This window comes from Lutra lutra, chromosome 11 (assembly GCF_902655055.1).
Source record: "Lutra lutra chromosome 11, mLutLut1.2, whole genome shotgun sequence".
In the NCBI taxonomy this organism is placed as follows: Eukaryota; Metazoa; Chordata; class Mammalia; order Carnivora; family Mustelidae; genus Lutra; species Lutra lutra.
Window position 1 is genome coordinate 76653736 of NC_062288.1, and position 25195 is coordinate 76678930.

The 25195-nt window shown below is 38.1% G+C and overlaps 1 protein-coding gene across 5 annotated transcripts in view; it reads right to left on the bottom strand.

The window, feature by feature from the left end:
- Positions 1-19006, bottom strand: part of ANKRD7 (ankyrin repeat domain 7) — a 42742-nt gene extending 23736 nt beyond the window's left edge. The window contains exons 1-7 of one of the 5 annotated variants that reach the window (XM_047695394.1): positions 18548-19005; positions 15943-16057; positions 15612-15785; positions 14653-14759; positions 13395-13532; positions 11372-11481; positions 9025-9369 (exon numbers count right to left, since the gene is read on the bottom strand). In XM_047695394.1, coding sequence (XP_047551350.1) covers positions 9347-9369; positions 11372-11481; positions 13395-13532; positions 14653-14759; positions 15612-15785; positions 15943-16057; positions 18548-18783 — 903 coding nt within the window. In that variant the 5' untranslated portion in view covers positions 18784-19005 and the 3' untranslated portion in view covers positions 9025-9346. Of the gene's footprint in view, positions 1-9024; positions 9370-9621; positions 9980-11371; positions 11482-13394; positions 13533-14652; positions 14760-15611; positions 15786-15942; positions 16058-18547 lie in introns of those variants that run through there. The other 4 variants (XM_047695395.1, XM_047695393.1, XM_047695392.1 and 1 more) reach the window with 4 other exon arrangements.
- Between the last annotated feature and the right edge of the window lie 6189 nt (positions 19007-25195).

The window sequence follows — 25195 nt, forward strand, 5'->3', positions numbered from 1 at the left end:
CAAGTGGGATTTATTCCAGGGCTGCAAGGCTGGTTCAACATCCGCAAATCAATCAATGTGATACAACACATTAATAAAAGAAAGAACAAGAACCATATGATACTCTCCATAGATGCTGAAAAAGCATTTGACAAAGTACAGCATCCCTTCCTGATCAAAACTCTTCAAAGTGTAGGGATAGACGGCACATACCTCAATATTATCAAAGCCATCTATGAAAAACCCACCGCAAATATCATTCTCAATGGAGAAAAACTGAAAGCTTTTCTGCTAAGGTCAGGAACACGGCAGGGATGTCCGTTATCACCACTGCTATTCAACATAGTACTAGAAGTCCTAGCCTCAGCAAGCAGACAACAAAAGGAAATTAAAGGCATCCAAATCGGCAAAGAAGAAGTCAAACTCTCACTCTTTGCAGATGATATGATACTATATGTGGAAAACCCAAAAGACTCCACTCCAAAACTGCTAGAACTTGTACAGGAATTCAGTAAAGTGTCAGGATATAAAATCAATGCACAGAAATCAGTTGCATTTCTCTACACCAACAACAAGACAGAAGAAAGAGAAATTAAGGAGTTCATCCCATTTACAATTGCACCCAAAACTATAAGATACCTAGGAATACACCTAACCAAAGAGACTAAGAATCTATACTCAGAAAACTGTAAAGTACTCATGAAAGAAATTGAGGAAGACACAAAGAAATGGAAAAATGTTCCATGCTCCTGGATTGGAAGAATAAATATTGTGAAAATGTCTATGCTACCTAAAGCAATCTACACTTTTAATGCAATTCCTATCAAAGTACCATCCATTTTTTTCAAAGAAATGGAACAAATAATCCTAAAATTTATATGGAACCAGAAAAGACCTCGAATAGCCAAAGGAATATTGAAAAAGAAAGCCAAAGTTTGTGGCATCACAATTCCGGACTTCAAGCTCTATTACAAAGCTGTCATCATCAAGACAGCATGGTACTGGCACAAAAACAGACACATAGATCAATGGAACAGAATAGAGAGCCCAGAAATAGACCCTCAACTCTATGGTCAACTAATCTTCGACAAAGCAGGAAAGAATGTCCAGTGGAAAAAAGACAGCCTCTTCAATAAATGGTGTTGGGAAAATTGGACAGCCACATGCAGAAAAATGAAATTGGATCATTTCCTTATACCACACACAAAAATAGACTCAAAATGGATGAAGGATCTCAATGTGAGAAAGGAATCCATCAAAATCCTTGAGGAGAACACAGGCAACAACCTCTTCGACCTCAGCCGCAGCAACATCTTCCTAGGAACATCGCCAAAAGCAAGGGAAGCAAGGGCAAAAATGAACTATTGGGATTTTATCAAGATCAAAAGCTTTTGCACAGCAAAGGAAACAGTTAACAAAACCAAAAGACAACTGACAGAATGGGAGAAGATATTTGCAAATGACATATCAGATAAAGGGCTAGTGTCCAAAATCTATAAAGAACTTAGCAAACTCAACACCCAAAGAACAAATAATCCAATCAAGAAATGGGCAGAGGACATGAACAGACATTTCTGCAAAGAAGACATCCAGATGGCCAACAGACACATGAAAAAGTGCTCCACATCACTCGGCATCAGGGAAATACAAATCAAAACCACCATGAGATATCACCTCACACCAGTCAGAATTGCTAAAATGAACAAGTCAGGAAATGACAGATGCTGGCGAGGATGCGGAGAAAGGGGAACCCTCCTACACTGTTGGTGGGAATGCAAGCTGGTGCAACCACTCTGGAAAACAGCATGGAGGTTCCTCAAAATGTTGAAAATAGAACTACCCTATGACCCAGCAATTGCACCCTAAAGATACAAACGTAGTGATCCGAAGGGGCACGTGCACCCGAATGTTTTTAGCAGCAATGTCTACAATAGCCAAACTATGGAAGGAACCTAGATGTCCATCAACAGACGAATGGATAAAGAAGAAGTGGTATATATACCCAATGGAATACTATGCAGCCATCAAAAGAAATGAAATCTTGCCATTTGCGACGACATGGATGGAACTAGAGGGTATCATGCTTAGCGAAATAAGTCAATCGGAGAAAGACAACTATCATATGATCTCCCTGATATGAGGGATAGGAGATGCAACATGGGGGGTTAAGGGGGTAGGAGAAGAGTAAATGAAACAAGATGGAATTGGGAGGGAGACAAACCATAAGTGACTCTTAATCTCACAAAACAAACTGAGGGTTGATGGGGGGAGGGGGGTTGGGAGGGGGGTGGGATTATGGACACTGGGGAGGGTATGTGCTATGGTGAGTGCTGTGAAGTGTGTAAACCTGGTGATTCACAGACCTGTACCCCTAGGGATAAAAATATATGTTTATAAAAAATAAAATTTAAAAAAAAAAAAAAAACAACAGAGATCTACACACCTACTAAAACAGCCAAAACTCAGAACACTGACAACATCAAATGCTGGTGAGGCTGTGGAGAAACAGAAACCTTCATTTGTTGCCAGTGGGAAGGCAAAATGGTGCAGTGACTTTGGAAGACTGTTTGTCAGCTTCTTACAAAACTAAACATACTCTTACCATGTCATCTGGTAATCACACTCCTTGGTATTTACATAAAGGAGTTGAAAACTTATGTCCACAAAAAATTTTGTGCATGAACACTTATAGCAGCTTTATCCATAATTGCCAAAACTTGGGAGCAACCAAGATGTCCTTCAGTGGGTGAATGGATAGTGTGGTATATCCAGACAATAAAATATTGTTTAGTGCTAAAGAAATGCACTATCAAGCCATGAAAAGACAAGGAGGAAACTTAAATGTACATTGCTAAGTGAAAGAAGCCAATGTGAAAAGGCTACTTACTATATGATTCCAGCAGAGGTCATTCTGGAAAAGGCAAAATTGTGGAATCAGTAAAAAGAGGTTGTCAAGGGCTGGAGGGAGGATGGAATGAATGGGAGAACACAGACGGTTTTCAGGGAAATGGACCTATTTTGTAGGGTAGTGTGATGTGGATGAGTATCATTATCCAGTTGTCCAAAGCTATAGTACATACAAGACCAAGAGTAAATGTAAACTACAGATTTGGGGTGATTATTAGGTGTCAGTGTAGGTTCATCCTTGGAACCATTGTACAGTTTTGTTGAGTTATATTGACAGTGTCGGAGGCAATGTATGTGTTGGGCCAGAGGTATACAGGAAATTTCTGTACCTTCTGCTTGATTTTGTTGTGAATGCAAAAGTGCTCTAAAATATAAAATCTATTTTAAAAATATCTGATCTTTTCAAAAGTATTTTTACTTCAGAAATTTCTATAGTATGGGAGTTCTCTTCTTTCATTACAAACTTTTCTATAATATGCTAATATTTGATCATTTAAAATGTGTATACTGAAAAAGGAAATGATTGTTTATGTACTTTCTATTACTATTTACACTTAGTTAAGCCTCTTTAAAATTGTTAGTAATGTGTCGTACAATGAAAGGATCAAGATCCAGCTAAAAGATTGTTGTTGTCGATGTTAAAATTTTGATTTATGAATGACTGACAAACACGCTGTCTTGGATCCTATGTGAAGTTATTATTTTAAGCACTGTAATGCCCCAGCTGCTGAGCAGCATTAGAAAGGGGAAAAAATGCCTCACTGGGAAGGCAGACAATGTCCAGCTGCACACGTAGGGGAGTCCGGGAAAGTGCACAGGCCTTTCCCAGAATATGTGTCTACCTCTTCCCCACCGCACCCCATAGGCCTCCAATAGTCCTTACACTGTCCCTATTATCTGTTTTTTAATGACTCTTAGGTGAGGCTATGGCTCCCCATCTAAAGACTATAGGGCACTTACTTCATGTTCCCCACGCAGCACCCCTGTGGATTTCCCGAGCTCTGTTAGTGGGACTTGGGCCCATTGCTACACACACCCAGATCCCTGCAGTCTCTCCTCTGGCTGGCAGACGACCTGGACTGCCACTTGCCCTTCCTTTCCAAGACAGAACAAAACCTATTTCATCGTTCGGGAGTGGGTAGAGGATCGCCAGAACGAATCCAAGTTTCCTGTTTGTCGTTGCCACCTGCTCCCATCCAGGAGAGCGAGGTCACAGAAGCAGTTCTCGCAGTGGTGACCCCTGGCATCAAAGTTCCGTTGCTTATACCCTGGCACTTTCGGGGAAGGCAGAGAAACTAACAAAACCCTTTGAAACTAAGCCTAACAACAAGGTAGCTGCTCTGGACGGGCGCTCAGGGTCTAGCCTCAGAGACCCAGTGCTCAGGCGCTGGTCCGGCCCCCTTCTCCCGTCTAGGGAAATTCCCTGAGCTGCTGTGTCCTTCCCCAGATATGGTGGTAGTTAGCTCAGTGGTTAGGGGTGGGGGGTGGGGCATCCGGATGGGCACTAGGGCCTAAGGACAAGCTGGCTTGCACAATACCAGGGTCCTGCCGACCTGGGGCTGCAACACCGGGAAAGCCTTGTCACCGAGGAAACTTCCCTAGGCACCCTGCAATTTTATTTTTTAATAGGCCTCTTACTTATTCTAGTAGCAGAAGCTTTATTCCTGAAGCTTATTCTACTCCCACATCTGGAAGGTAGCAGGGATTTTAATCTGGGAGCCCATGCAGCAACCCCTGTCCCTGCCATGGTTTCAGAGTGTGACAACGTGTGTCCCCAAAGGGAAATTATGAGCAGAAAGGGAAGTACCCTGTGCAGATGAAAAGAAAAAAAAGCATTTCACTTCTCTCCTCCTCTACTCTTCTGGCTCTGTCTCACTCAATAAAAGCTTTAAACTTTATCCCTAATGCCAAATGAGTTCCATGAATTCAATCATAGAGTGATACTGACAAGATTTAAAGAAATTCCTCTTCATACAACTTTAAAGAACTGTTAACATCATCAGCCCTCTACTTCTGTACCTAGCTTAATTACATGAAAAATGGTTTCCCCTTAAGGACTTTCATTTTAAAATTTATTATTCAAAATAAATCTTTCATATAAATCTATTTAATGGATTTCTCCTCTTATAAAATGTAATGAGATGGTCAAATAAGAAAGAGGTTTTGGTCATATATAGTTTCTGGTCTTCCACTTTTTTCTTTTTTTTTTTTTTAAAGATTTTATTTATTTATTTGACAGAGAGAAATCACAAGTAAGCAGAGAGGCAGGCAGAGAGAGAGGAGGAAGCAGGCTCCCCGCTGAGCAGAAAGCCCGGCGTGGGGCTCGAACCCAGGACCTGGGATCATGACCTGAGCCGAAGGCAGCGGCCCAACCCACTGAGCCACCCAGGCGCCCCTCCACTTTTTTCAATAGTCAAATCTTTTTTTCAGTCAACTTCTGATTCAAATGGATCTTAAAACACGGAAAGACTTTGGAAAAATATTGGTAGTGCATTTTATGAAACATAAATACTTTAATACTTTGTAAACTAGTAATGTCAGTTGTATAACTATCTCTAATGGACATAATTCCAAAGAAGAAAATATTGATAGCAAGGTGAGATTTTCAGTCTTTAATGGTGGAAAAAAATGGGGGGGGGGTAATACCCTACAGTAAGGGAATGTGTGAGTGACACATAGGGAATTAGAATATCATGTAGCCAATCAATACAATTTATATCAAAGATACATGAGTCCAAGGATGCTGAAGTAGTATAAATGTAGTATAAAGGAGAAAAGATCTGCCTCATGAGAACAATCTTGGGAAGTGATGAGTATGTCTTCTTTATATTAGAGTGAAGGAACTGAGGTTATAGTTAAGAAGCTTGAACATTCTTCCACTTTTAACTGGCTAGGTAGGACTTTGAGTCTACTATATTTTTTCCACTCTGTTACTAAAGCATCAATGGAAATAGCAATTATATACATGAAATACAGAAATTGGCAAATGTCTTTCTTACAATCGTAATAAAAACTCTCGTTGATTAAGCACTTACATTTTGTCAAGGCTTAAAACTCAGAACACTGCCAATTTCCCACTATTTCACTCCTTCCTCTTTTCGCTTCCAATTCAACACCAACTAGAGAAAGCCAAATATGCTCTTCCCATCAATCACATAAGATGCAACACTTCTAATTAACCAATCTCCAGCTTCTCCATGCCAACCAACCCCAATCAGACTTCGAGCATGAAGTCTTCCATTTTTTTAAATAATAGAGGTTTCCCACTTTGTTGCTTTCCTTTGAGGCTCTGTCATATGTAAGTGATGATGGTTGACTCCCTTGCTGCAAACTCTGAATAGCTTCTATTTATTCTCATTTGGGTTATCTTTATTTCCACAGTTTTCTCAGACCATCCAGCAAGATTTACATCACCAGCATATGATTTACATCACCTATCACTGCAGATCCCAACTTTAACTAGGCACAGGTCCCGTGGAGACTTCTTCTGCCTTGCTTTTAGTGGCTTATTGTGTCCTTGTTAACACAGAAAGTCTTCACGGTCTGAACTCTGCTCTCTGCCTATTGAGTCCTTGGGCTATTTACTCTCATCTTAGTAATAAAATAAGATTAACTTTTTGGTTTCCCAGTGCATATAAAGTTATGTTTGCACTATACTGTAGTCTATTAAGGGTGCAATAGCATTGTGTCAAAAATATAATGTACATACCTTAATTAAAGGTAACAGAGTGGAAAAGATACAGTAGACTCCCTTTACTAAGTGTAAATAGTGTAAGTCTACAGTAGTCCTACCTAGCCACTTAAAAGTGGAAGAATGTTCAAGCTTCTTAACTATATAACCTCAGTTCCTTCACTGTAATATAAAGAAAATATTCTAAACACTTCTTGCTAAAAAAAGCTAACCATCATCTGGGTTTTCATTGAGTCATAATCTTTTTGCTGGTAGAGGGTCTTGCCTCAATGTTGATGGCTCCTGACTGACTAGGGTGGTGGTTGCTGACGGGCAGGGTGGGTATGGGAATTTCTTTTTTTTTTTTTTTTTTTAAGATTTATTTATTTATTTATTTGAGAGATGGAGATCACAAGTAGGCAAAGAAGCAGGCAGAGAGAGAGGAGGAAGCAGGCTCCCCGCCGAGCAGAAGCCCAATGCAGGGCTCAATCCCAGGACCCCGGAATCATGACCTGAACCGAAGGCAGAGGCTTTAACCCACTGAGCCACCCAGGCGCCCCGGCTATGGCAATTTCTTAAAAGAAGACAACAATGAAGTTTGCTGCATCAATGGACCACTTTGCAAATGATTTCTCTGTAGCACATGATGCTGTTTCATAGCACTTTACCCACAGTAGAACTTCTTTCAAAATTGGAATCAGTCCTCTCAAAACCTGCTATTGCTTTATCAACTAAGTTTGCATCATATTCTAAATCCCTTGTCATCATCTCAATAATCTTCATAACATCTTCACGAGGAGTAAATTTCATCTCAAAGATCCATTTTCTTTGCTCAACCATAAGAAGCAACTACTCATCCATTAAAGTACTTCATGAGATTGTAGCAGTTCAGTTATATCTTCAGCCCCCACTTCTTATTCAAGTTCTCTTTCTATTTCTACCACATCTGCAGTTACTTCCTTCTCTGAATTCTTTAACCCTTCTCCTCCAAGTCATCCACGAGGATTGGAATCAACTCTTCCAAACTTCTGTTAATGTTGATATTTTGACCTCTTCCCATGAATCACAGATGTTCTTAATGACATCTAAAATGGTGAATCTTTTCCAGAAGGTTTTCAATTTACTTTGCTCAGATCCATTAGACGAATCACTATCTATGACAGCTCTGGCCTTACAAGATGGTACAAAAATGTATTGATTAAATAATAAGACTTGAAAGTCAAAGTTACTCCTTGAGCCATGAGCTGCAGAATGGATGTTCTATAAGCATGAAAATAGGCACTGATCTCCTTGCACATTTCCATCAGAGCTCTTGCGAAACCAGGTGCATTGTCAATGAGCAGTCACATCTTGAAAGGAATCTTTTTGTCTTAATGGGCTTAAAATTTTTCAGCAAACCATGTTGTAAAAAGATGTGCTATCATTTAGTCTTTGTTGTTCCATGTAAAATGCACAGCCAGAGTAGATATTACATTCTTAGAGACCCTATAATATTTGGAATAGTAAATGAGCAACGGTTTCTTTTTAAAGTCACCAGCATTAGCCCTTAATAAGAGAGTCAGCCTATCTTTTGAAGTTTTGAAGGCAGGCATTGACTTCTTCTCTTTAGCTATGAAAATACTAGATGGCATCTTCTTCCAATATAAAGCTGTTCTGTCTACATTGAAAATCTGTTGTTTAGTGTAGCCACTTCATTAATTATCTTAATTAGTATTAATTATCATTAGCTAGATCTGAGAGTTAAGGCCTTGCTCTGGATTAGGCTTTGATTTAAAGGAATGCTGTACCTGGTGATCTTCTATCCAGACTACCAAAACTGTCTCCACATCAGCAATAAGTTTGTTTTGCTTCTTATCATTCATATGTTCACTGGAGAAGCACTTTTAATTTTCTTCAAGAACTCGTCATTTGCATTCACTACTTGGCTAACTATTTGGCACAAGAGGCCTAACTTGCAGCCTATCTCAGCTTTTAACATGCCTTCCTCACAAAGCATAATCATTTCTAGCTTTTGATTTAAAGTGAAAGACTTGAGACTCTTCCTTTCACTTGAATACTTCAGAGTCTGTTATACAGTTATTAATTGTATTAACGTCAATACTTTTGGTCTCAGAGAATAAGGAGGCCCGAGAAGAGGGGGAGACAGAAGGAACAGCAAGTTGGGAGTAATCAGAACACACACACTGATGGATCAAGTTTGCTGTCTGATATGGGTGTGGTTCATGGCATCAAAAGACAATTATAATAGTAACATCAAAGATCACTGATCACATCACCATAACATATAATAATAATGAAAAAGTTTAAAATATTGTGAGAATTATCAAAATGTGACATAGAGACATGAAGTGAGCAAATGCAGTGGGAAAAATGGTGCTAATAGACTTGCCTGACACAGTTACCACAAACCTTCCCGACTTGTGAAAAAAAAAAGGAAATCTCCAAAGTGCAATGAAATGAGATATGACTGTATTTGGTGACTGAATATTTACTATCACCAGATATTTTGCAAGTGATGAGGATTTACCTGTGACCAAAAGCTCAAGCTCTTATGCATCTTGCAATTCAAAAGGCAAGGGGGAGAGGAGTAGATAACAAAGCATTGTAAGTGGCAGAATGGAACGGCAGCCAGAGAAGTCTTCACTGATGTCCCTTATGAGGGGAGGAAGTGTCCCAGGATACAGTGAAAGGAAGAGTCTTCCAGGGAATCATCCTGAAGCTAGATTGTCCTGGATGTGTTCAAGGTATAGCAAAGAGCATAGTGAAAACTATGTACTCTGTGTTTTGTTTTTAAATGTAAAATTGCAAATTCCCTTTGAGGAAAAAAAAAAAAGTTAAGCAGATTTTAAAAGGTTACAAAAATGGGCCAGAAATTTAACAGATGTTTTGTTTGGGTTATGAGACTATGAGTCTTATTTCCTTTTTCCTTTTCTGTAATACCCAAATTTTCTTAAACTGTATTACTATAGTACTTCTCCAAAAGAAAAAGGGTTTTGTCAGTGAAAGTGCTTGCAAATAAAAGAGAATTTCCATTTACACAGGGTTACTTATAATGTTTTTCTCTATTTTATAGCTGACATGTTAATATTTTTACTTTATTTAAATGCTCTAATGTATGCCTAGCACACTATGTTTCAAAGTTTACACTTATGAATACCCCATTCAAAATTCTGACTAAAAAGACTTTTGCTGACTATAAGCTGAACACAAATTGTATCCTTCCAACTGAGAGCTCATGATATAGATGTCTGTCTTTTGAAATCTCTTCGCAACTTCTAAGGTGAAAATTGTTCTCCATTAACAAACTTTTCTTCAAATGAGTAGTCAGTGAAATGCTGTGACATTTCATTTAATTGCTCTTTCAAAACAGACTTTTCTAATTCAAGGCAGCAGCAAAGGACTTGTAGAAATGAGGTTATATGTCTAGAAAACAAGTAATATTTGTAATGTCTTCATTTGTGTTCAAATATTTTCACTCCTAAATCTATTTCTTAAATTCTATACCTGAGCTACAAAACAATTATAATTTAGCATCAATATATCTGTATCTTAATGGTCATTTTAAAAAATGAATAATTAAATTATCCCCTTGGAATCTGACAGAAACACAACCTTTGATGTTCACCATCTTTTGCAATGTGTCTGGACAATTTTCTTGACCTGATATTTCTAGTATGCTTCAAAACACACAAAGATTAACATTTCATTAAAAACAGCAACCTATATTGCCATGGGTAAAAGGAATGGAGGTGTTTTAATTGTTTAGCCTCAGGAGATATGCAAAATACATGAGTGGTATTTTTAACTTTCTACTGCTTTATTTCCCTAAAGAACTGAAGTATAAATCACAGAAGTTCTTTGCTTCTTAATGTTGCAAGAACATTATTAGAGAGAGAGAGAGAAAGAGAGATGGAGAGAGAGATGGTAGGAGAGGAACATATAAGGATGAAGAACAAGAGTCCAAACAACAAAATTTCTTGAGTGTGTAAGATTAAGTTACAAAGGAAAATTCAGGTAAATTCTCTCTTAAATTCACTCACCTGGAAGCAATAGGACCAAGCACTATTCTAAGTATGATAATGATAGATTTGAGGGGATAAAGGAAGAGTGAATAGTTGTGACAGTCATATGATCTCCTATTGCCATCAGGCACCCTGTCTTATTTTTTTTTCTTTTTTCGCGATAGTTGAAGGGTAGTGGAGGAGTGTGTTTGCTGGTGTATTCACAGAGTATAACTGTAAAAATTTTTGTGTCATCCAACTAAAAAAAGTCAATGTAGCATATACACACCAAAAAACAAATAAACAAAATGCTGTTTTACAGACCTAAATAACTGTTTGGTTTTTTTTTTTTTAAATAAGCACCAGAATTTATTACAATAGATTCACAGTATTTTTAATTCACAGATATTACTACCTAATTTTAAGTTTTATGTAATGATTAAGTATATATTATATTAACAATTATCAAATGTAGTTATCTGAAGTATTTTTAGAATAAAATTAAAAATTTACTAATAGCTTTATATTTATTAAAAATTTTGTTTTTTATAAGTAGTAATTATTATAACTAGTCATATTTTGTTTTTTATAAATAGACTATGGATAAAAATTATCGTAATCATTCAGTATCTCTTTACATTTTCAGTCAACACAATGTCAAAATGTTTTAATTACAAAGGACAGTTCTTAAAAATATTTAGCATTTCAAAATTAAAGAAAATTTCTATTTCAAATTTAAATACTATTTGAGAAAACTGAGTCTCTTCCTAAAAGCAAACCATTAAAACTATTTGTTTAGTTTGTATCTTCTTACCTTCATTCAGTTCTTCTGTATCAGATGTAGTGCCCAAGGCTGTATCTTCAGAATTAGACATCTGTTCAACTTTCTTCTCCCTTCCATAATTGGCAATTAATTGATGATATCTATCCATAAATTCAGGATTTGTAAATAATCAATTCATAATAATCATTAGATCAAAACCTTAAGATGTTAACTAGAGCCTTCCTAAGTATGTCATACACTTGCTGTTGACCTCAAGCCTCCTTTCAAGCCAATTCCATTAACAGATACCATTTTTACTTCGCATTCTCCCATTCTCTGGTACTTTTTTCCTGCTATCACAAATGAACTACTAGCAAGGTAGAAAAAAATAGCTTTAGGTTATTGTTGGTATATTAGGTTGCTAGGGTTGCCATCATAAAATACCACAGACTGGGGGCTCAAACAACAGACATTTTCTCACAGTTCTGGAAGCTGGAAATCCAAGATCAAGGTACCAGAAGGGCTGGTTTCCTCTGAGGGCTGTAAAGGGAGGATCTGTTCCCGGCCTCTCTCCTTGGCTAGCAGATGACTGTGCTTTGCTGACTCTTCACCTTAAAGTTGCCCCTCTGGCAACAAGCACTGTTGGTGTCTCTATGTCCTAATCTCCTTTTCTTACAAGAATACCAGTCAAACTCGATTAGGACCCACTCTACTGCATAGTCATTTTACCTTAACATCACTTTCAAAGCCCTCTCTCCAAATACCATCATCCAAATTCTGAAGTGCTGGGGAGTTAACACGTGATTTTGAAGAGGGAAGAACGGGACACAATTCATAACACTTGGGCTTAATGTGCAAGGGGAAGGACAGAAGGAGAGTGAGAGAATCTCAAGCGGACTCTCCTCTGAGTGTGGAGCCTGACAGGGACTTGATCCCAGGACCCTGAGGATCATGACCTGAGCTGAAATCAAGAGTCAGCTGGTTAACCAACTGAACCACCCAGGTGCCCCCATATCCAAACTTTGTAAATGATAAGAAAAATTCCCTAATTAAAAGAAACAGATTCTTTTTATAAAATGAAGAATCCCTTCATAATATAGATAGTATCAATAATTTATCTCTTTAAATTTTTATAACATGGTTTGCTTAAACTAAGGTAAATCAAGGTACATATGTCCAGTATTGCAAAGAAAATACTATACTCAGTTATGGTTTATATATTTAGTGGGTTATGAATCCCTGAGTTTATAAAGTTCAATTTAGATGTTAAAAATACACATTTGAATGTATATATAAAAATTACTTCTCTTCTCTTGCTCTTTTTTTCACTCCTCCCACCCCTGTGATGTTCATATGGACTTAATGATTAAAAGATATTATTAAAATGTAAATAAAGGAGATGGAAGAACAAGAAAAAAAACTAGGAAAAATACCTATGTATAATTAAAATTTTGCCCTAAAATGAACTTATAAGGAAAATACCTTTAACTTCATTAGATATATACAAATTTCTGTTCATTTCATCTCACTTTCTCATTGACTATTAAAGTTAGAAATGCATATTTATACACGAAAAGTTTTGACTTTTGGGTTAATGAGAATATACTTAAGAATTCTGAAAACTTATCAAACTAAAGTTAGCTAACAAAAAATAATATTATTTTGAATAGAAATATTCAAAAGTTGAATTTTTATGTTACTCATGTATAAAAACAATCAAAAAGGCTTTCATGGATGAATCATCTTTTGCCCAACGTTACTACCCAGAGGTTTTATTATTGGCTATGCCACTATTTGCTGAAATCACTGTGCTGACATACTTCAAATTTCCATGCCACTGGGAGTTAATCCACAGACTCAGGCTGCAGTTCTTAGACTGATTGGACCCTACAAACAGAAGAAATCAAGGATCTCCGGATCCATGTGGCCAGAATTCATGATATGGTTACCCCTATGCAGCGATTACCCCTATGCAGCACTTTGTACCTTGTTGGCTTTTCACTTTGGGGACTCATGGTTCTTTCCTTATGATCAAATCCCATACAATTGTTAAAAGATATAGAGTATCACTTACACAGTAAAACCATTAAAAGAAGCATATTCCTCAGCTGTGAATCCATAAATATCTTGGCAAGACAGGTCCACTTTTTGCTGAAGAAGAAGACTGACTAAATTTGTTGGTTCATCGCTTAGAGCAATCATAAGGGCTGTTCTGGAGAAGAGAGATACATAAACATGTATTTATGGATCTTAGACATGTCTTGTGCTTTTTTTGAAAAGTTAGTCTTCCAAATTTACTGTTCAAAAGTAGACTATCAGGGAAGGAGGGCAAGAACGCAAAAAGGGGGCAGATCTGCTCAAAAGGATATACCAATCACATTGTATCAGAGTCTAAAATTAAGTCTCTAGGAAGCAACTAGCTCAAAGGTTTTTGTTGTTGTTTTTAAGATTTTATGTATTCATTTGACAGAGAGTAATAGAGAGAGAGAGAAAGCACAAGCAGGGGGAGTGGCAGGCAGAGGGAGAAAGAGAGAGCAGGAAGCCTGATGTGGGGCTGAATCCTAGGACCCTGGGATCATGACCTGAGCTGAAGGCAGACGCTTAACCAGCTGAGCCACCCAGGTGCTCTAGCTCAATGTTTTTTTTTTTTTTTTCTTTTAAATGTGAGCTTTAGAATAGCTCACTTTAACTGTGGTCACCCTACAGACTCTTGAGAAATGGATCATCATCTCTTTTTTTTTTTTTTTTTTTTTAAGATTTTTTTTTATTTATTTATTTGACAGAGAGAAATCACAAGTAGGCAGAGAGGCAGGCAGAGAGAGAGGAGGAAGCAGGCTCCCCGCTGAGGAGAAAGCCCGATGTGGGGCTTGAACCCAGGACCTGGGATCATGACCTGAGCCGAAGGCAGCGGCTTAACCCACTGAGCCACCCAGGCGCCCCTAGCTCAATGGTTTTTTAATCCCTTCTCCCTGGAACCCTAGTGTTTTTGAGATGTCTCAAAATACTAAGGAGAGGCATGTCTGGAGCTCTGGGTATCTACCCCCAATTAACTACAGCATCTAGGATTTAGAGACTGAGTTTCTATGTAAGATTCTAAGTTACAAATGATAATAATAATAATAATAATAATAACCTATCGATCTGGCCCAACAGTTTGATTTTACAGAAAAACAGACCCCTGGGACTCTAGGTAATTTGTCCAAATTATATGGCCAGATCTTTTATCAGTATCACAAAATGTATACACACACACATACACAAACACATACATACATATATATTGTCTTGTTAGGTAGCTATAGTTGTATGGTCTTATTTAGTATTCATTATACCTTTGATTCTTATCTGAAGCATTCACATCTGCCCCTCTCTTCAGAAGATACTCTACCATTTTTGCATTATTTTCAGTAATGGCAAGTAACAGTGGAGTATACCCATCCTGAAAAATTATTTCAAAATGATTATTTAAAATTTACAAATATTATATGCCTTTTAGATTTAAGTTCAATTTAAAAGAAAATGCATTAATAAGAAACCTCTGAATATACAGTTTGATTTCAAAAAATATAGTTTCAGAGACTAAGAAAATAAACTGGAAATCTGTCATTCAGATATAAAATTCAAGTTTTTACTTTAGGCCTAATCCAAATTGTGGGGAAGAGTAGCCTGGGGGATTTAAGTGAAGAGCATCTAGCATTTAATGTAAGTATCACAAACTGTCAATTCACATTTCATAATGTTGTTATTATTGAGATTTTATAGGCCTCCAAGGCTGACACTTATTTTGGGCTGTCATAGAGACAAAAATCAGTGAACTTGAGTGTTAAGAAGCTTAATAAAACCAAAACCAAAACCCAAAAAACCCCTCATCTCGATAGGAGAGATGGATTACTTTTAGAACAGTAAGTGATTTTTCTAATTTAACCTTATTATCATTATCCATGAGTATATAAATAAGACAGGCAAAAATAGGGTTATGATTTTTAACCAGTATAAACTTATAGGGAAATCAGGTATTTCTCATTTGATATATGCCTCTGAAGAGTTATCATTGTTAAATATAGTATTGTTTTAGAGGTCAGTGTTATAGTTTGAAACAAAATGGACCAAGATTTTTTAAAAAGGAAAACATTATCAGTGTTTGATAATCTCATTTTTCTTCTCCTTTCCCCCGGTTTCATTTTGGAAAATTCACAATTCATATAACATGTGTTTCAACATATGAATGATCTGCCAATACATACCTTCTTCCATTGCTTTCTATAACATAAAGTAATTTTTGATAGACTACCTTATTTTGATCTTCAAGATTAGCTTTGTATTCAAGCAATTTTTCAACTAATGAGATACTTTGGCCACAGACAGCATAATGGAGAGCAGTATTGCCATCTAAATCCACCAGATTTGGGTCTGCACCATGGCCTAGAAGAATAGTAGCACAATCTTCCTTAGCACACTGTACTGCCTGTCAATACAACAAGAACAGACGAGTAACCAACTTACTACTCAGAATGTGTTACATTAAATTAACATTTACTACTATGATTTAAACTATGAAACCCAACAAAAGTGAACTAGAAGAACTCAAATGCATTCTGATTGAAAAGGAAAAATGAACACACCTTAGTCAATGGAGACCGGTTTTCCCTATCACAGACATTTATTTTGCACTGTTTCTCAATTAAGAGAGATACAATATTTGAATATCCATTAGCACAGGCCAGGTGCAAAGGTGTTCTATATCAATATAACAAAACACAGAGTTAGAGGTAAGTCTTAATTTGAGAAGTTATGATACTCAAGAACGTGTCAGATCATATACTGTTGATACTTCCTTCATGTACTTATTGATCTTTATATACAAGTCACATTAATTATAATTGCTTTCTACTGAATTAAAAAGGCTATGCAAATGCCTTTAAGATCAAATATTTAACTTAACTGGCAATCACGTTAAGGACAGTTATTATACTGAGTTAAAAATATGTACATATGTATGTGTGCATTGTAGTCATCAACAAATACCTAGGAAGCATTTGGCCAGGCAGGGTTCTAGGTGATGGGGATAGAGCCGCAAACAAAATGGACAAAAATACCTGCTCTTATGGATCACACACGCTAGTGGAAGAAGTAAACAAAAGACTTAAAATAGAAAGCATGCCAGACAGTATTAAGTGTTATGAGGAAAATTAGGCAGGGAAGATAGGAAATGTCAGCAAACAAAGAACTTGCTGTTGTATGAAGGGGAGACAAGGAAGCCCTCGCTGATAAGGTGATAATTAATAAACCCAGGAAGGGAGTGAGAGAGGAAGCCGTGAGGATATTTGGGCGAAAAGCACTTCAGGCAAAGGAAACAGCAAGTCCAAAGGCCCTAAGTACATTTCTGGCATTTCTGTGGAACACTAAGGAGGCCAGGGAAGCTGGAGATGAATGAAAGGGAAAGTTGTAGAACAGAAGATCAGCGAGATAACAGAGTGGGGGCAGGTGTCATGTAAGTCTGAATGAGCCATTGAAAGGATCTTGGCCTTTACCCTTAAAGCGATGGAAAGCCAGTAGAAGTTGTTAAGGCAAGGAATGACTCTTTTCACATGTATTTTACAGGATCTTTCTGGCTACTGTATTGAGAATAAACTGAAAAGGTTTAAAGACAGAAAACTAGTTAGGAGGCCACTGCAGCAATTTTGGTTAAGATATGATAGCAATTTTGACTAGAACGGTAACTGTGAAGATGGCAAGAAATAGTTGGATTTTAGCTATGTTCTGAAGGTGGAGCCAACAAGGTCAGATGGGTAATACGAAAGAAAGAGAGGAGTCCAGAATGACGCTAGGGTTTCTAACAACTGAAAGAATTTGGTATTTCTAGAAAGAGAGATGCAAGTCTGAGGAGGAAAAATGGGAGCAGAGTTTGGGGGTGTTTGAGATGTCTACAGAGGGATGTGATTATAAAGCAAGTGGCTCTCACAAGCCAATTGTTAAAATTTCAGAAACAATTCAAGCCAAATAACATCACATTGGTAGCTTGAAATTGGGGCTTCTCCTCCCTTTGCTTCGCTCCTACACTCAACTAAGAGCCTGCTATTAACATTTACCTGCAGACCACAGTCTATCAGATACCCACGTTGAAGTGTATGTATTTATATAACGAGTCTAGAGTTTAGGAGAGAGTTCTGGCCAGAGATAAAATATTGGAAAGCACTGGAATACAAACATTTAAAGATAATCTCTCTTCATCAGGCAAGTGAAGATTAAGACACAGAATCATTTCAAGTTCTGAGCCCTCAAATATTTACCAGACAGGAAGAGGAAAAGAAATCAGCAAAGGAATCTGGAAAGAAGTGCCCACAGAAGAAGTGCCAGGAAAACCAAGCGTCCTGAAAGACAAAACATTATTTCAAATACTACTGACAGGGCAAGTAAGATATTTCGCTGAGATGCCAGCCAGGTAAGACTGAGAATTAACCACTAAATGAAGTCATGTCAAGGTTACCCATGACCCTGTAATGTAATTCAATGGAGTGGTGTAGGATAAAAATTGGATAAATTTAGATAACTCTGTTTTTGTCAGAGGGAAGGACATAAAACTATTGGCAAACTGACATAAACCTTCTTTATAACGATAGCTTCCAGTTATCCAATTATGAGGAAAAATGATGTTTTTCATACCCTATGACTTGAAAACTGCCCCCCAAATTTTAAGATAGGCATAGTCAGTACATATTTTCTATTATTAATGCCAAACATGTAGCTTCTTTTTTTAATATATAAAATTAATTTTATTTTTGCAGTAAGTGGTTGTGATGGGCTTTTTGAAGATACTCTGCAATTGGAAAAAATAAATAAATAAACCATAGGAAAACCACATTTAGAAAGTCATTGTTTTGTTGTCTCCGTGTCTCAAAATCTTACAACCATACATATATCAAATTAAAAAACATCAGTTTGGGTAAAGGGTGAAGTACCATGTGGAGATTAATGCAATGGGAGGAGTGGAGGCAATCAAGGATGACAAAAATAACCTCAAATATCCAGGTAAGCACTTTAAGAAATAACAAACTGAGGGGGGGGGGGAAGAAAGAAATAACAAGCTGGAATTTGGGAGTGCGACCCTCTGGCAATGGGAAACCCGGAGTGACAAACGATGAAGTAGGCCAGACAAGTCCTGCTCCTGATTCCACGACCCAGGGGAGCCTGCTTCCTCTCCACACTGCCCTTCATCAGTCTGGTCACCTGTATTCTTTGTCCCGTATATTCACATCATGTTTCTTCAGCTGAAGGTACTTCTTCACCTTCTCCAAATCCCCAACTGAGGCAGCTTTGTGAAGTTTCTTTAAGTCCTTATCTCGAAGGTTGTAGCCGGGCTGGGTGAGGTGACGAGTACTGGTCCTGGCCAGGCCTACGGGCAGGTCTGAGGAGGGGCTCACCGGCTCATCCTTCCTTCTCCAGAAAGTGAAAAACTTCTTCATGGCGGCACAGGAGGCAAGTTCTTCTGTTGGATCAGGGTGTCCCTGCAGCTCCCAAAGGCCCCACCTGCCCCTTGGGCCTGGCCCTTCCCTACCTCCCCACCCCCTCACCCTCTCACTTCCCCACCCAACCCCCAAGGGCTCGAGGGTGTCTCTGGGCAGGTCTTCACCCCAGATTCCAAGCTAGCCAGTGACGGGAAGTGAGTTAGTGACAGGAAGTGATCAAAGACAAGAACCGGGTTCAACCACTTGCCTGGGGCAACACACCACCTCAGTTGCCTGGCAACACCCAGGGCCTGGCGCTGCAGCACCCCCGCCCCTGCGCGGGGAGAAATTCAGTACTGAAGCGTCCAGACCCAGATTCTCAGTTAAGATCTTTGACTGACTGCTACACAATCTTACTGGTAGATCAAGAGCCTTTTGGTAGAAACCTACCTACTTTCTTACAAATAACGCCTTCTCCTTCAAGGAGAGACCTAATGACTTGAACTCTTGAAAAGAAGATTACCTTCCTTGTGGTGGGGATGGATCTTCTTCAGGGATCATGCCCTCCAGTATAGGTAATCACCCACTCCCCAACATGATTCACATGTTCAAACACATCTTTAACAATAACTGAGATCCCTCTATAATCTCAATTTCAAATTTATTTTTGAATGCTACCTCTCACATTCCAGCTTGCTTTCTCATGTCAGAAAATTCCAAAAAGCCTTACAATTCATTGCATCTACAGTCCATTAATTCTACCAGCTTTTATTGACCTTGACCACTCAACTCTGTGTCCGAATTTCTCTGCTTAACCAGATTAAATTCCATGGTTCATCATCAACATCACTCCCCTGCATATAACTTCAATGTTTGCACTCAATCTTTTTCTTACTTTCTGCCTAAACCTCAGTCCTAGTTAAATAAAACTCCCATCTAAAATGGTCTGTCCTGGGCCACTGTGACTAAAGGAAAAAACAAAGCCATGCTGTCCTCATTTTTAGTTCATGAAAATTCACCTTAAGTAGATTGGTATGCTTTCCAGCAATCCTCAGATAGTTCCCTAATCCACTCACATTCACATTTCCTTGACCATTTTATATCTTCTCTTCAAACACATTCTTGGCTAATGACATGGTTTCTTGATCCATTGAAAAAAGAGAATTAGTTGGAAAAGAAATTCTGTAGGCTCCCAGGACATCTATCCACCAGCCTATCCTTTCCAAAAAAATATTTTACCTTCTCTTCTGTTCCTGTTGACATATCAATATATATTGATATATCCATGTTTTTAGCAAAGGCCAATGCTTCTTTTATGGATTAGACCCCATCTGCTATAGCCTATCCATGAACATTGTTTCAGCAATCTTTTGCTTTCTCATGTGTCTATAAAGTTTGTCTCTCTGTTAACTAATTCTTATTAACATAATAAACACACACTATTATTTGTCCAACCTACAAACCAACAAACTGATCACATCTCTCTCTGTAACCATCCATCGTCTCATTTCTCTCTATCATTTTTCTTCCTCTGTTCTCACAGCAATTCCTATCATTACCTATTTTTTATTGAGGTATAATTGACATATAACATGATATCAATGTCAGGTATACAACATTGTGATTTGATAATCGAATATACAGCAAAAAGATTACCACACAAAGTCTACTTACCATCTGTTACAAAAGTTACAAAAATTTTTTTCTTGTGATAAGAACTTTTAATATACTGTCTTAGCAACCATTCTTTTGTTCCCATCTCTCTCAATTGACACTGCTCTCAGTATGATTGCCCATGACCTCTATCATGTGAAACCCCATTGTCATTTCTCAGTTTTCATATTAACCCAGTAGCATATGACACAGGTTTCAAGGACCATTGCGTGCTCCTTGAAACACTGTCTACACTTGACTTCTAAGATATCACACTTCCCTGGTTTGATTATTTCCTTTCTAACCATTACTTCTCGGTTTGCTGATTCTTCTTTATCTCCAATATTGGAGAGCCCCAGGATCAGTCTATCAATAGCTATATATTTTTTTCTCTAAAACCTTTGGAGTCACCCTTGAATCTTATCTTTTACATCTACATTTAAATTGCCAGCAAATCCTGTTAACTCTAACTACAAAGTATGTCCAGAATTCATTTGATTTATTCCTATATCTATATTCCCCTGTGGGTGATATCATTTAGTCCATGGCTTTAAGCCATTTATATGCTCTCAAAACTCCAAAGTTGAGAGTTCTAATCTGGTTCTCTCTCCTGAATTCCAAACTACTATATCCAGTTGCCTACAGATTCTAGTGGCATTTCACACTTAATATGTCTAAATTGACCTCCTCACATTCCACTCTGTCCCTGTCTTTCTTACTTAAGAACAGGTAACTCCATTCTTCAAAAATCAGGTTAAAAAAAAAAATCAGGTTAAAAGTTGCTCAGTTCAAAAGTCTTGGTGTCATCCCTGACTTCCCCCTTTCTCAATGGCTGTATCAGTTAGCTAATTAGTAAAACTGAAATGCATCACTTTCAATACACACAGAATTTGACCACTGCTATCCATGTAGCATAGGCCAACATCATTTTTCTCATTGCACTATTTTCCTTTAATATCTTATAGGAGAATCCTGACTGGTTTTCATGCTTCTGCCCTTGCACAGCATCCTTGTCCCAGTTTATCTGGAACACAGCAGCCTGAATGATTCAGTTAAAGTGACTTCAGATGATATCAATTGTCTGCTAAAAATACTTCAGTTATTTCCTAAATCTCTTGTAATAAAAGCTAAATTTCTTAAAATGACCCATGGCCCTGTACAGTCTTTGACCCTACACCTCCACATCCCACCCTTTAATCCTCTGGCCTCAAGTACTTCCTCTTGCTCAAGCTTGTGTTGCTCCAACCACTGTGGTTTCTTGGTCATTCACCAACACACTAAGCATGTTCCTGTCTAATGGCCTCTAACCCTGTTGCTCTCCTCTCCTAAAGTGCTCTTCCAGCCACCATAATGTAAGTCGTGAGAAGGCAGTTATTTTTTTATGCTTTGTTCCAGGCTAATTCTCAACTTCCATAACAAGGTTTGGTACATTAAGTGCTCATTAAATGTCTGTCAAATGAATGGATAAACAGTTGAATAATAAGCTCTGTTTCTACCTACATTTTAAACTTGTTAGTGCAATTTTGGATGCAGAACTTTTCCTTAATTCCATGGAGCAGAGGTAAAAACCAGGATGTAATGTTTAAACAGAAACTTGAGGGTAGCAGATGAGTGTGAACACAGAACTTAATGTGATACTGGCCCCAAAGATCTAACTGGGTTTGCTAAAATCACAGACCCTAGTCCATCTCCACAGGAAACTTCAGTAGGCAGCTTCCCGGCCATGAGGAATGCCAAGCCCTAATCTATCCTCAGGCTGCTTCTAAAAGCAGAAATTGTCAAAGAGCAAAACACAGCACTCAAGGCATACAAACAAAATAATCCACAGGGTGGGGCAAGAAAATATCAGAACCTCTTTATACCTATTATCCTATGTTGCCTTGAAAATGATTATATCTGTTTACATGTTCTACAATAGAGATGACATATTAGTGTACTGACACATGCACACATAAACATATGTAATAATAACCAACACTTGTCATGTATTGCTCCAGGTGTTTTAAATAGCTTATCATGTAATCTTCACTTAGTCTTGCTGAGGTAAGTACTATTTGTATCATCATTTTATAATGAAGATAGAGAGGTACAGCAAAGTTTAATGACTTGATCAAGGTTACAGAACTAGAAAGCTGAGAGGTAGGCTATAAACACATGTACCACAGATTTGAATCTACCCAGTCTGACTCCAGAATTTGCCTCATTAGCCAATATACCACATCATCTCTCTCATGAATAGATATCATCCTTGTAAACCCTATTTTTAACGGTTCAGAGGAAAGATTTTAGTATTATTTGCAACTTATTTAAATCACTTACTCAAATACATTTGTTGAATTCCTTTCTAGAGCTACATGGTGTGAAAGATGGAAGGTGGAGGAAAAAACTTGACAATCCCTGACATCAAGTTTATACACGATATGATTTAGATCAGTGGTTCTCAACAAGAGGCAATCTTATCCCCCAGGGAATATTTGGCCAAATTTGGAGAGATTTTTTTTTTTTTAAGATTTTATTTATTTATTTGAGAGAGAGACAGTGAGAGAGAGCACGAGCTAGGAGAAGGTCAGAGGGAGAAGCAGACTCCCCATGGAGCTGAGAGCCTGATGTGGGACTCGATCCCGGGATTCCGGGATCATGACCTGAGCCGAAGGCAGTCGTCCAACCAACTGAGCCACCCAGGCGTCCCTGGAGAGATTTTTGATTGTTAAACCTGAAAAGGGAATACTGCTAAATATCCCACAATGGACAAGACAACCTTCTAGAAAAAGTACTCACCTGCCCCCAAATGTCAATAGTTCCCAGGCCTAAAAACTCTAAGTTCTATATTATTTCAGGGTAGCAAAGATGAAAAAGTTACCTTATACCTTCTGCCTTCAATGAGCTCAAAAATGTTTAGTTAACCTCCACCCCCCACCCCACCTCCCCCAAATCTTTCTCGCTATTTAAGTTAGAGAGGGTCAGACTGTGTGTGCTCTACCTTTAATATTAGCATAAAGGGAGGGAATATCAAACTACCTAGATTAGGTTATGGAGTGTGATTTCAAATAAAAAAGAGCTTTTGGGCTGGGTTTGAAGGATAAGTAGAGTTTTCCTGAGCATTCCAATAAAAATTTACCCATTATCATAAAAATTTATTCGTAATTGAAGTATATGCAAAAACCCAAGAATTAGAGGATCACCCAATATCATTTGTTGAACCTTGACCAAGGTTAGTCTGGGATTTGAATCGGGTCCTGAAGGTTAGGTGGAATTTTGATATGGTATATCTAATTTAAAAAATAGAATAGAGAAAGAACTTTGTATACTTTGTAACCAAATTTGTGTTAATTACCCATCTGGGGGAAATGTATACTCTAAAACAGTATGTTGTAGTGTAGGTATAGTGCAATGACATTTGAGTCTAATTGTGACTTATTGTTGTAAATTCTCCTCCTCAGTATCTAAAATCTTAGGATGTTGCCAAATGTGAATTACTTTTTAGTGTGCTGGGGAATATCTAAAATAGAGCACATTTATTCTTTCTCTAAGAAGTTTAGCAAAAAGGGTGCCTGGGTGGTGCAGTAGGTTAAGCGTCCAACTCTTGGTTTTAGCTCAGGTCATGATCTCAGGGTGGTGAGATGGAGCCCCACACTGGTCTTTGAGCTCAGCAAGGCGTCTGCTTAAGATTCTCTCTCCCCCCTCCTTCCTCCCCCTCCTTGCTCTCTTTCAAATAAAAATGAATGAATGAATGAATGAATGAATGAATGAAATCTTTCTTTAAAAAAGTTTAACAACAAAAAACCAACTAATACATATCCAACTTTAGGTGACTATTTAAACCTCCATCAGACAGCCATATAAATAGACTATTCTTCTCACTCATGCGGACAGCTAGGAGGAATAGCCTTCTTTATGACTGAAGTCCTTAACCTCCATCTCCCCCTTCTTCCCCCAACCAAACTAGGATGACAGCATAAGGTGTGGAGATTTAGGCTGCCCTCTTAGAGGGAGCAAGTGGGATTGGCCAAACCATGTACTTTGACATAGGTCTGTGACAAAGGACGAAAGGGCACATTTTTCTAACTTTCAAAGGTACTCTTAATGAGCCAGTAGTGCCCATGTTTCAGTTCCAATATAAACTCTTCTGAATTTATTTCCTTGGTTATCTCTCTAAAACCGTAGCTTCTTCTGGCACCAGCCAGTCTCCCGGAGGCTGGAGCTGCGCCCCTGTGTTCCAGAAATCCATGGACCGTGACTTTACCTGGTCTACTGATTCAGCTTGTTTTAACCTCATTTCCATGCAAAACAAGTCCTTTCCAATTGTGATGGGGGTTGCCTTCTTTTCATATTTTTCTAGCCTTCTATTTTTATTTATTTATTTATATATTATTTATTTTTAATTAATTTATTTCAAAGATTTTATTTATTTATTTGTCAGAGAGACAGAGAGAGTACAGGCAGGCAGAGTGGCAGGCAGAGGCAGAGGGAGAAGCAGGCTCCCCACAGAGCAAGGAAGCAGATGTGGGACTGGATTGTAGGACGCTGAGATCATGACCTGAGCCGAAGGCAGCCGCTTAACCGACTGAGCCACCCGGGCGTCCTCAGCCTTCTATTTTTAAAGAGTCACTTCCTATGTCCATTGACTCCTTAATTCAACTTTCCTTAATGACACAATCTTGAATTACCATCATGGAATACAAACTACAGGAGCTTGGGCAATATTCTTAACCTTTCTGAGCTTGTTTTCTCACCTCAAAAACCTGTGAAAATAAATGAGAATGAAATTATTCAGCAC